The sequence below is a fragment of the Penicillium psychrofluorescens genome, assembly GCF_964197705.1.
Source record: "Penicillium psychrofluorescens genome assembly, chromosome: 1".
Lineage (NCBI taxonomy): Eukaryota > Fungi > Ascomycota > Eurotiomycetes > Eurotiales > Aspergillaceae > Penicillium > Penicillium psychrofluorescens.
The window spans coordinates 4,828,025-4,840,288 of record NC_133439.1 but is presented as its reverse complement, the minus strand read 5'-3'; the positions used below and the strand labels follow the sequence as shown (position 1 = coordinate 4,840,288).

The following is a 12,264-nucleotide window of genomic DNA, read 5'->3' as shown; positions in this document are numbered from 1 at the left end:
GATAGCCTGTCCGAAAGGATATGATGTGAAAATGCGGACATGAATGTGAACATAGAGATACAATAATCAACAGTGCCATTGCATCTCTACAGTCTCCTTCGAATCGGTGCAATGCTCGTGGACCCGGCTTCGTCGGCATCTCCACTATCAACAACGCCTTGTACCCGATGCTCCCAAGGCTGGACAACCAGACAATTGGTTGCTCTGACTGGCACCTCCTGCGGTGTAGTTAGTAGTACGTGGTTGTCCACCCCGGCGGGGCTTTGTTATGCCCAGCACTGGTGGAGACTGTCCGAGGGGGCCAAGAAAGCCTGGCTATGCAGGGAAGAAAGAATGCCCACAAGGGCACGGCCTCGGGTTTCGCGTCGAATCCTGGCCCAGCAATGGTTCCATCCAGGTCGATCTCGTCCGATGGACGTACATAAGTCTGAGGCTAGACTGTCTAGCTTCCGGCCCGGTCATTTTCATTTTTTTTTTCATTCTTGATATCGTCGCTCTCCTAGGACGTCATGCATCTAACAGGGAGCCTTGTTGTGTCGCTGCTGGCAGCCACTAGCTTTGCTCTCCCGGACAAGAGCGCTGTCAAGCATGTTCGCAGCAACTCCGGATACAGTCTCAAGACACCTCCATTGACGACGCCGTGGACGGACAAAGTAGGCACCGATCCCTGGCCTGAGTATCCGCGCCCGCAGCTGGAACGCTCCCAGTGGCAGAACCTCAATGGCGTGTGGCAGTATGAGAATGCGTCTGGTCTCGATGCCGTTCAGAGCCCACCTTTTGGTCAGAATTTCAGCCAGGAAGTGCTGATTCCGTCTTGTCTTGAGAGTGGCTTGTCTGGTATGTTTCTTATCTGCCATGGAGTATTGGTCTTGATATTGACTTGTTATCACGAGTAGGGATCCAAGCCGTAGATGCGCTTTATTCGTGGTTCTCGAACTCGTTCAATGTTGACTCTTCTTGGAAGGGCCAACAGGTTCTGCTCAATTTCGGGGCTGTGGACTATGAAGCCACTGTTTTTGTCAATGGCAAGCAGGCGGGTTTCCATCGCGGAGGTTACTTCCGCTTCACGCTCGACGTGACTCCCTATGTGAACTTCGGCCAGGACAATGAACTGTAAGTGGCCCGGGAAAATCGACACGAACAAGAACTGACCAGATGATATAGACTCGTTTTTGTGCATGATCCCACGGACAGTGGCGACTATGTCATTCCCATTGGCAAACAGACCCTCAACCCGAACCACATCTTCTATACTCCCTGCAGTGGAATCTGGCAGAGTGTATGGATCGAGTCCACTCCGGCGACGTACATCACGCAACTGGACCTGGCTGCTGACATGCATGGACAAGGTAAGAGCTGATAATATCCATTGAATGTGCATTCGAAGTACTAATTCCTATCAGTGAATGTTACCGTGCACAGCTCGAACCTGAACACCAGCACGCCTGTTGAGATCTCGCTGCTCGAGAACGATAAGGTCGTCGCGGCTCACAAAGGTCCTTCGAATCGCCCGTTTCAGTTCAAGGTCTCTTCGCCGAAGCTGTGGTCTCCCGACTCGCCTCACCTGTACAACGTCACCGTCAAGATGGGCTCGGACACAATCCAGAGCTACACTGGTTTCCGCACTATCTCCAAGGGTACAGTCGACGGTGTTGTGCGCCCGCTGCTGAACGGCGAGTTTGTGTTCATGTTCGGCACTCTCGACCAGGGATTCTGGCCTGACGGCATCTACACGCCGCCGACGCAGGAGGCAATGGTGTTTGATCTGCAGCTGCTCAAGGATCTGGGCTTCAACTCGGTTCGCAAGCACATCAAGGTCGAAAACGAGCGGTGGTACCAGGCTTGCGACCAGATGGGTCTGCTCGTCATCCAGGACATGCCTGCCATGCGTCCGCTCCAGACGGAGGCCGACGGGGCCACCATCCTGCCGAACGCGACGCAGCAGGCTGAGTTTGGCCGCCAGCTGACCATCCTGGTGAACCAGCTCAAGAGCTTCCCTAGCATTGCAGTCTGGATCATCTACAATGAGGGCTGGGGCCAAATCACCAACTATTACCCGGAGTTCGGGCTGACCGCTCTGGTCCAGTCGCTGGATCCCACCCGGCTGGTGGACTCGACCACGGGCTGGTTCGACCACGGCGCGGGCGATTTCAGCGATAACCACCACTATGCCAACCCGCAGTGCGGCTCACCCTTCTACTCGATTGACTCGAGCCCCTACGACGACACGCGGATCGGGTTCCAGGGTGAATTTGGTGGGCTTGGAAACAACGTCTCCATTGAGCATCTGTGGAACGTCCAGGCGGCCATCGAGACAATTAACCAGACCTACGAAATCGACACGTCCATCGACGCGTGGAACTACCGCAGCCACGTCGTGCTCGGCGAGCTTCGGGACCAGGTGCAGCTCTTCGCGTGCAGCGGTGGCGTCTGGACCCAGACGACCGATGTTGAGGGCGAGGTCAATGGCCTGATGACCTATGACCGCCGTCTGAAGCGAGTCAACGAGAAGCAGTGGAAATCCGATATCCAGGCTCTGTATGATGCTGCTGATGCGCGCCGCAATAATGCCACAGTGGAGGCTTCCTCTTAGTAGGGTTCTTTGAATATTTATTGGTATATACAGTTTATTGTCTATAATTAAGCAATTTAGGGCAAAGGAAAAGATACATTCTCACGTTGAGACCGAGATAAAGAAAGCAATAATGTAGAACACTAGCTGGAAGACTCCCTTATCGATATACTCTCCTCACACCTCTTTTGGGTACTTAGACACAAATTCCGAGACTACGCGCACAAAACCCTCGGGGTTCTCTTCTGCAATATAATGGGCAGAATCTTCCACCGTCGCAACCTGCATATGACCACCATAGACCTCAGTCACCATCTCCTGGGCCTCGGAAGCATGCCGACTCTCTGCACCACTTAGAATAAGCACGGGCCGCATACACTTGCCTTTCAGACGTAGCGACTCGAGATTTTCTCTAGTATCCTCTTCAAACGCTCGATATACTTCAAAGGCACACCGAAGCGCTCCCGGTTGCGAATATTGCAAGGCGTAATATTCGAGGTCAGAAAGTGATATGGCGTTAGCGTTAAAACTCAGCTTAGAGAAAAAATGATTCAGGTACATTTTTTCCCTCCCACTGACAAGTGATGGTGCCAGGTCGTCAGGCGCGCAGTGGAATAGGAAATGGAACTGCTCCGGCATCCTTTTGTTTGCTTCGTAGCTGGAAGTTCCGGGAAGCGGGCATTCGCCCCAGATAACACTCGCCACATGTTGCGGATACAGCGAAACATAAGCATGGGCAATCATGCCACCAATGTCATGGCCGACCAGATGAATTTCCGACGCAATTCCAAGATGGTCATAAACAAGGGTGAATAGATCTCGAGCCATCGTTGACTTTCTGAAATCGTGAGATGGGTGCGACGATTGTCCAGCCCCGCGGTAGTCTGGAACTATTACGCGGAAGCCTTTATCAGCGAGTGGCTGTATCACATGTCGGAATTGGTAAGAGGTTTGGGGGAATCCGTGAATTAGGAGTATGACTCCCTTCGGCTGCGAAGTAGATGGCGGTTCGCAGTCGATATAGCTGATCCGGACCAACTGGGAATCTTCATCGGACGGTTTGATCCAAGCGTTGTGCTTTTTCCAATTGGGAGGGGAAAAAGTGAACTGAATATCACTCTGATTCATGGCTGATAATTCCGCAATCAAACTTGAGCAGAACAGAAGGAGGCATACCGGCTTCATAAACAACCACAAGATATAGTTACTGCTGGATAGTTGAGTTAGTTATTCGTAGGTTGATTTATAATCACTGCTTATAGAAACATTCCATTATTGGTCTGGTCCTATCTGCAAGAGCAACTATGACATCACAATCTAACATTTGCCTAAAGAGAACACAGCGCGGATAGGCTTTACGAGTCTTTGCCCTCGTGATAGTCGTGACGGAGAGAGAGTGATGGGAGGATGCGTTATCACTAGAACAGACTTCGGCTCTGGCCACTTCCCGCAATACTGCAGAGAATCCTCAATAAAATCCTCCAAAACCAAAGCTTCGCTTCAGCCCTAGAACACTCGTGACAGATCGCGGGCTACATCCGATCTGGAATGTAGTCAGTGATCTGCTCAATTTGTACCTATCCTAGATAGGCTTAGCTTGGTGTTAGGGTTTGGGATAATATCTGTGTAAATCATGGAAGCCGATTTCGAATTCGAGGGTAGATCCTGGCTATCTCCCTGCATCCATGGTTCTCATCTATATGAACGGGACTGTCAGAAAGTGCCATTAGTAAATAAGCCACCACCTGTACACACAAGGACCAAAATGAGTTGTCAACCCGTCTTTCAAACTTACTTAAATTGCGCCGAGATGTCCGAACTCCGTATCACTGTAGGAGAGAAAGACACGACTTATTAATTCACTATTCAAAAACCTGTACGGGTCCTTTTTCATCCAGCGGCCAGACCATGCCGGGCTTTACCCCCGCATCATCGTTCTAGAACAGAGGTTCTGGACAAGATCGGCACAGGGGCATTGGTGATCGTCCAGCGTGGCTTGTCCGGACAACCTAGTAGTGTCTCAGGTAGAAAGCCGAGCCAAGAAACGCGTGCCCTAACCACTACGTGTAATAAGCATTCTTTTGGATCTATCACCTTGAGTCGGAGGGCTGCCTACATCATTGATTTGGTTCACCACGTATTTGCCTGGCATCCTAGGTTTTGTGTTCGTGTGGCTGCTCACTTTGCACGTGTGGAAATCTTCTCTTGCGCCTCTTCGGACAATTTACCACTCTCGGGCATCTGATCACACCATCATCCAATACAAAGCCATGCAAGCATCTAACTATCCTTGGGATCACTGAGTAATGTCTGCAGCTAGATAGTCAATTATTGTCGTTGAAACGGCGCGTGTGGGCCACCATTTCTGTCGGCTCCACAGCGCACCGTCGGCTCCACAACGCGGCGCGCTGCCGCTCCTGTCATACCAAAACATACCGGTAGACCCTGTTTGAGTTCAGTTTCTAGCGGGATCGTATTGCATTTGGCAAACCTGAAATCCTTAAGTTATTCGATTGTACAAATCTTGTGGCACATTGTAATGTGGACAACACTGAGATGGGAAGAAGAGTTGGTGTTCCCGGAAATGAATTCCACATCGTCTCGGCCCTAGACGCTAAAACGAAGGGGCCACAGCGGAGTCTTGTTTACGCCCAACGGCTAACAGAGGAAGACTGACAAAAGTGTTTCTCTGACTCTTTTTCCTCTTCGTTCCCATGCTGTTTTGTCAGCCAGCTCGGAGGTCTGGCCGTTCTGAGCAAGTCCCGATCAAAGCGCTCTGCCTCGAGCATGATATAGATTGGAAGATAGGCCAAGGGTCTGCCACAGCTGCCACAGCTGTCAAAGCAAGCCAAGGCTTTCTTATCTCCGCATTTTCATAGTTCGCTTGTTTCAAGTGATCGGAGAGCGTTTCGGATCCCAGCGGAGATTGCAAGGATCAGTGCACGCTTTGCTTGCCTACCTGTCATGGCTTCCCCGCCCGCTACGTAAAATGTTTCCAGACTCCCTTCGGGCGTGGTCCGATTCGTTGAAACAGACAGGTATAGGATCATTGTCCTGGAAATGTTGTTCCTGGTACCCGGATCAAGGGCCCCTCGTCCTCTCCCGGGCAGGAGTCCCACACTGTAGTTAGAAAATAAAATCCTGCAACGACACCGCGGAATGGAGACCGCGGAATGGAGACCGAGCATGGCGCCTCGTGGTTTTAATTTATTGCGGACGGGTAAGTGGCTCTGGCGACAAGGGTTTATTAGGATTAAGCAAGAAGTATAAATACGTTAGCGGATGCCACGAGGCGCCCGGGCCCCAGTTTTTTCTTTCGAACGCCTTCACTTGTTTCTTCTTTTGTGCTACTCACGGGTATTCGAAGATATCAAACCATATCGTAGCGATGGAGAGACTACTAGACAATGGTTTTCAGCCGAAGCATGTCGACCGGAAGGCGCTATATGTCAATTTCGAGGAGAGAATCAAGTATCTCCACGACTTCCTTGAGTTCGGCATCGGTAAGATCCTCTTGTTATGCAAATGCCGGTCGCAGAACTGACAAGAATGATTGTACAGCGGACGTCGAGGCACTGGTGACGGGGGCCAAGTATGTCAAAGCCTTGATCCCCACGGTGGTCACATTAGTCTACGAGAAGTTGCTTCAACGTGATATCACATCACGGGCGTTTCATACACGGTCAACGGCCAAGGAAAAACCAGAGGACGAGGACTGGTTGACGGAGGACACGCCACAGATCCAACGCCGGAAGGTATTTCTGCGGTGGTATCTGAACCGGCTGTGTCAGGATCCGACCAAGATGGAGTTCTGGCGATATATTGGCAAAGTCGGGTGAGCACTGTGTCAGATGATATAATCCAAGATATTCGACTGAGACGAGAAACACAGAATGATGCATAGCGGACAGCTGCGCATGGACCCGCTCAGCGTGGAATACATTCACATCGGCGCTTGCATCGGATACATCCAGGACATAATGATCGAAGCGATCATGTCCCATCAGCAGCTCTCGCTACGCCGCAAGATTGCCCTCTTGCGAGCTCTGACCAAGGTCCTTTGGATCCAGAACGACATGTTCGCGCGGTGGCATGTGAAGGACGGGGATGAGTTTGCCGACGAGATATCACTCATGAGTATGGATGACCAGGAAGGTCAAGACAAAGAAAAGCGGATGTTTGGTAGCAATGATTCCTCGGTTTCCCAGGAAGAGGACAAGTCGAGTCTGCGCAGCGCGAATAGTACGTTACATTCAAGCAAGTCGAGAACAGACCCGACAGGGGTGTGTCCGTTTGCGAACCTGGGCAAGGCGTCGTCAACCCAGACAAAGATCTGGGCCAATTAGGGAGGGCCTGGATGGAAGGGGATGGATGGCATGGGGTAGGCGCAGACATGGAGTTGTTTGTTCGGTATTTCTAAGTTTTTGTTTACTTCGATCAATCAATTCCCCCGGCAAGATCACATACTATATCACGTGATACTCTCGATCAGGACAGTGAAGAACCTCGGCTAGCACGTCTTCCGTAACCGGCAGTTGGACCCCCACACTCGGGAAGGATGAACCCTGAGCTATCAATCGGCCCCTCTTCAGTATTCCATACATATTAGTATTGTGCTCTTCTCCGTCTCTCTCTTTCTCTCTCTTTCTCTCTCTCTTCGTCCCACTTACCCACTCCACAATATCCACCATGACGGAAAACACTATCACCCCGCTCCTCATCAACAACGAATCTGTCGTGACCGATGTCAAGTTCGAGGTCCGCGCTCCAGCCACCGGCCAGCTCTCAGGCCATTGCGCCGGTGCATCAGTCGACGATGCGACCCGTGCCATCGAAGCCGCAAAGGCTGCCTTCCCCGCATGGAGCAAGATGAAGGCCTACCCCCGCCGCGACATCCTCCTCAAGGCGGCCGACATCATGTTGTCGCGCAAGGAGGAATTGATCCAATATCAGCGCGAGGAGACCGGGGCGGGGCGGCCTTTCACGGAGGTCACGTTCGATCTGGGTGTTGACTTCATCAGGGATGTTGCGGGACGCATCCCCACGATTGAGGGCACGGTGCCCAACGTGAAGCTAGATGGACAGAGTGCTATGGTGTTCAAGCAGCCGTACGGGGTGATTTTGAGTATTGCACCATGGTAAGTTAGCTTGCGTGCATTTCATCGCAGATAAGTATTGACGGTGTTGTAGGAACGCCCCCTTCATATTGGGCGTCCGCGCAATTGCCCTGCCGCTCGCTGCGGGTAACACCGTCGTCTTCAAGGGCTCGGAACTATCGCCCAAGTGTTTCTGGGCTCTGGGTGATATCTTCCGGCAAGCTGGTCTGCCCGCTGGATGTCTGAATGTCCTCTACCATCAGAGCTCCGACGCTGTGCAGGTCACCAACGCCCTGATTGCCCACCCGGCTGTGCGTAAAGTCAACTTCACGGGCAGCACGTTGGTGGGATCCATTATTGCGTCCACGGCTGGCAAGTATATTAAGCCCGTGCTGCTAGAGCTGGGCGGCAAGGCGTCGGCCATTGTGCTCGACGACGCAGACCTAGAGAAGGCAGCGATGAGCTGTGCGCTCGGATCATTCATGCATGTGGGTATTTTCATCCGTTGTGTCTCCAGTCTGACGCTAATATCCAATAATAGTCGGGCCAAATCTGCATGTCGACGGAGCGCATTGTGGTCCAGCGATCCATTGCGGATCAATTTCGGCAGAAGCTGGCCGAAACCTCGGAGAAGATGTTCGGCAAGGACGCGGCGGCGCCGGTACTGGTCAACTCGGCGGCCGTCTCCAAGAACAAGAAACTAGTGGCGGACGCTGTGTCGCGCGGAGCCAAGCTGCTGTTCGGTGATGCCAACGCCAGCGAGTCCGTCGATACTAGCATGCGGCCTATCGTCGTCGACGGTGTCACCAAAGAGATGGACATGTACGCGACCGAGTCGTTCGGGCCGACCGTGTCTCTGATCGTGGTGGATACCGAAGAGGAAGCGATCACATTGGCCAACGACACGGAGTATGGCCTGACCGGGGCAGTGTTTACCGGTGATCTGTTCCGCGGGCTGCGCGTAGCCAAGCAGATCGATTCAGGGTGAGCACATTATTCTTGATCAGTATATCGCATGTCGTGTCTTAACCTTCGATCTCTAGGGCCGTCCACATCAACAGCCTAACCGTGCACGACGAAGCCGTCCTGCCGCACGGCGGATGGAAGAGCAGCGGGTTCGGTCGCTTCGGCGGCGCGTCCGGCTTTGAGGAGTTCCTGCAGAGCAAGACGGTTTCCTGGATGGATTAAGGGTGGCTATGGATTTGGGGCATGCCATCCGTAGCACCGGTGTCTCAGCGGCACATTTTTATGATTGATTGTAAATACGAAACATACATCGCTCACTGTGAGCGATGACGGCATCTAGGATCAAATAAGATTGATCTGTGTGTTGTCTTACTCGCCAAGCTAAAAATGGCCCTGAGCGAACCGTGGCTGCTCGTCTCCACCGGTCAGGAACGGGAAATCCCAGTGAGAGCCAAGTGAGACACCAACACCCAAGTTATTCGGTGACATAGCACAAGTACATACTCGGTATACCTTAGCGTCCAGTATGTACGGTAGGTACCCTTGCCCCTGATCGACCGTGGATCCTTTCCGCTACGATCTCTGGCCCGAACCGGATTGTTTTGGGTGTGTGGAGTGTGGCCGTGCTCTAGTTGCAGTATGATTTAGTTGAATCCTTTGCAGGATTGCTGACTTCTGTAGTGGCTTCCCCAGTGGTATATGTAGCGTATTATTATTGTCTCTGTACATTCTTGGCGGGCTAGGAATGGCACGGAGGGTTCCAGCCGTGGCGTCGCAGGGAAATGAAAGGCTTGCCGTTTACCGTTGATAAGTGGATAGACCTAGCGCCAATGTTCCTAGCGAGCCACCCACGGTAGTTGTTTTACTCGAGGCGAATTGCCGGCAACCCTTCCTCTTTATTCGTGTTCCCCCGTCGTCCCTGATCGTCAATTGCCAGTCCAACCGCATCAAACACAAGCGCCGCCACGAGGAGGAAGCGCTAACGCATGGCACCGTCACATCTGTAAACAGCCCCTTAGCTACATCCCGCCTCCCTGGCTGACCCTACACTACCCAGGACTAACAAAGCCGCCCCACGGGAAGAGCTGAGATATGCTCCACCCGCATTCTGATTGTCTGACAAGCCACTCTTGGCTCAGGGCGGATTGCCGTCACGTAGAAATAATGCTGTGCCCATCTTTCTCTCCCTCTTTGATCTCATCGCCACACTCTTTTTTCGCCTCCAACGGCCAGTTTACGGCCAGTCACTCATTATCGTAAAAGCAATATCAACCGGTCCAACTCTGTCATTCTTTCTGAACCAAACCACACATCACATTCCAAGATGCGCTTCTCTACCGCAACTGTCCTTTCCGCCCTTGTGGCCCTGGCCACGGCCTACACCCAGCCCAACTACAACAAACCGCCCAAGGGAAACCCCATCTCCTCGCCCGGCCTGAACCAACAAGTTCCCGAGGGAAAGCCCTTCACCATCACCTGGAAACCGACTACCAAGGGCGACGTCTCGCTGGTGCTGCTGCGCGGCCCCTCGTCCAACGTCCAGCCGCTCGAGACCATTGTTGAGAACATCCCTAACTCGGGCTCCTACGTCTGGACCCCGGGCAGCAACCTCACCCCGGACACTACCCACTACGGCCTGCTGCTGGTTGTCCAGGGCACGGGGCAGTACCAATGGTCTACTCAGTTCGGCATCTCTGCCCCCGCTGGCTCTAACCAGGGTTCCGGCTCTGGTTCTGGTTCTGGTTCCGGCTCTGGCTCTGGCTCCCGCTCTGCCTATAGTACCTCGAGCACCACCTCGAGCACCACGACCGAGTGCACCAGCAGCAGCAGCACCACTACCACAACCTCCACCACGACCACGACCCAGAGCCACACTACTACCAGCTCCACGACCGATTCTACCACTTGCACCACCACCACAAACGCTGTGACCACCACCTCTGTTCCCACGGCCCCACCCACCACCACCATCACGACTATTGTCATCCCCAATCCCCCCAAGACCCCGGCGCAAAGCTCCACCCTACGTGCGACGTCCCCGCCAACACCCCCGTCTACCACGCCCGCGAGCCCCTCGGCAACCCCCTACAACTCCGCGGGCCGCAACGTCGTCAGCGTGGGCGCCGCCGCCGTGGCCGGTGTGGTTGCTTTCGCCATGGCCTTCTAATCTAGTTGCCTTTACTTCAGGAACTGCGCGTTATTCTGTGTATTAGGTGATATCTGTTTGTGTTCTATTCTTACTGTTTCCTACAACTATGAACTCTTCTGACGATCGATCGGGTTCACATTGTTTGTTCTTATGCGGCTATGCTACGAGACGCCTAAATACCTACCGGAGATACCCCCTGTTAAGTGATCGATCGAATAAGGATCTGTTTATTCTGTTTTATTCTCCTTGATTTTATTTTGTGTGCGGTATTCCAAGGTTGTCCCCACTAGGCGCCTTGGACTTGTATTTTGTTTCTGCTGGTGTTCCCCTGCGCCAATGGGGAATTCCAGATCGTAGTAGCTGTGCTTCTGATTCTTATAATCTTAGCTTTGGACTTGATGGATATCTAGCTTAAGCAGTACTAGATTTTTGTCACCAATAATCGTCGAGCGTTGAACTGTTCCTCTTCCACCCTGCAGATCTAGATCCAGTGGAGTAAACAATGGCGCACGTGACTGCCTGATAAGCGATAAGGATTTTTCTCTCCCATCGACTTCAACTGCAACTCTCTGGCCATCTTGTCTGTGCTGCTGGCAGTACTTCTACCTCTGCAATCCACCTCTAATCCAACACCATGGCTCAAGGCGCCATCAAGAAAACAACCAAGCCGTCCGCGGGCCCAAAACGGTACGTTCTGAGCAGTGCTCGCAATGCAATGTCTCGAGAAAAGCCACCATCTTAACACACGGAACTCTTCAGGCCGCCGTCCAAGACGACAAGACCGGGTCCGCGCCAAATCGCACCTAAGAAAACCTCTCTCATCAAGCAGCAGAAACTGAACAAGGTACGACCGAACCCCCCCCCCCCCCCCCCCCCCCACCCACCACTATCTGTGCTTGTGGCCTTGCTCCCTCCAGTCAGCCCTTTTATTTTTTTTAATTATCTCTTCTATGGCAACTATTTCTTATTCCCATTTTCTAACTACTATACTGTTGTTAAATAGAAAATCTCCTCCGGCCTCGTCGGAAAAACGGAACGCACTCTCGCGCAGAAGGCGGGTCATCTTGAGATTCTAGCTGGTGGGAAGAAGAAGACGAAGGCGGGTGATAATAAAGCTGGTCAGAAGAAATGATTGGGTTTCCTGGTATTTATTAAGTCAAGGAGTTCGTTTGGGTGTGTGTTTCAATCCATTATCATCATCAGACAGACATACACAAGAGTTGGCTGGCTTTTACTAGCGACATTCATGAATTGATGCGATAACCTGTGTTCACTTCTTTGGGAAGAAACAACATGATCTGGATATGGATATTTCATCATCTTGTTTTTATTACTCTCGAATAAAAAGAAGTCCAGATGGAGTGGAAAACCATGTACAGGAAGTAAAACAGCCACAGGGCCGGGCCATGTTGAAAGCCCATTCATACACCCCCATGGCCATATCATCAATCATCAACAGGAAAGAAAGTCAAATGTCGTAA

At 52.2% G+C, this 12,264-nt stretch overlaps 6 protein-coding genes across 6 annotated transcripts; 5 read left to right on the top strand and 1 right to left on the bottom strand.

Moving 5' to 3' along the window:
- Window positions 1-509: 509 nt before the first annotated feature.
- Window positions 510-2,593, top strand: PFLUO_LOCUS1826 (uncharacterized protein; the record flags this gene model as incomplete). Its single annotated transcript, XM_073778904.1, has 4 exons — window positions 510-837; window positions 897-1,113; window positions 1,165-1,349; window positions 1,404-2,593. The coding sequence occupies 4 exons, from the start codon at window positions 510-512 to the stop codon at window positions 2,591-2,593; spliced, it is 1,920 nt and encodes a 639-aa protein (XP_073635912.1).
- A 156-nt stretch (window positions 2,594-2,749) lies between these two features.
- PFLUO_LOCUS1825 (uncharacterized protein) lies at window positions 2,750-3,400 on the bottom strand (the record flags this gene model as incomplete). The annotated part of the gene is made up of 1 exon (XM_073778903.1): window positions 2,750-3,400. One exon carries the CDS (start codon window positions 3,398-3,400, stop codon window positions 2,750-2,752), a length of 651 nt encoding a protein of 216 aa, XP_073635911.1.
- Window positions 3,401-5,960: 2,560 nt separating this feature from the next.
- On the top strand, window positions 5,961-6,918 carry PFLUO_LOCUS1824 (uncharacterized protein; the record flags this gene model as incomplete). Its single annotated transcript, XM_073778902.1, has 3 exons — window positions 5,961-6,075; window positions 6,134-6,407; window positions 6,465-6,918. The coding sequence occupies 3 exons, from the start codon at window positions 5,961-5,963 to the stop codon at window positions 6,916-6,918; spliced, it is 843 nt and encodes a 280-aa protein (XP_073635910.1).
- Window positions 6,919-7,261: 343 nt separating this feature from the next.
- Window positions 7,262-8,856, top strand: PFLUO_LOCUS1823 (uncharacterized protein; the record flags this gene model as incomplete). Its single annotated transcript, XM_073778901.1, has 4 exons — window positions 7,262-7,710; window positions 7,763-8,156; window positions 8,210-8,652; window positions 8,712-8,856. The coding sequence occupies 4 exons, from the start codon at window positions 7,262-7,264 to the stop codon at window positions 8,854-8,856; spliced, it is 1,431 nt and encodes a 476-aa protein (XP_073635909.1).
- A 1,102-nt stretch (window positions 8,857-9,958) lies between these two features.
- On the top strand, window positions 9,959-10,801 carry PFLUO_LOCUS1822 (uncharacterized protein; the record flags this gene model as incomplete). Its single annotated transcript, XM_073778899.1, has 1 exon — window positions 9,959-10,801. One exon carries the CDS (start codon window positions 9,959-9,961, stop codon window positions 10,799-10,801), a length of 843 nt encoding a protein of 280 aa, XP_073635908.1.
- Window positions 10,802-11,417: 616 nt separating this feature from the next.
- On the top strand, window positions 11,418-11,915 carry PFLUO_LOCUS1821 (uncharacterized protein; the record flags this gene model as incomplete). Its single annotated transcript, XM_073778898.1, has 3 exons — window positions 11,418-11,470; window positions 11,543-11,627; window positions 11,787-11,915. 3 exons carry the CDS (start codon window positions 11,418-11,420, stop codon window positions 11,913-11,915), a joined length of 267 nt encoding a protein of 88 aa, XP_073635907.1.
- Between the last annotated feature and the right edge of the window lie 349 nt (window positions 11,916-12,264).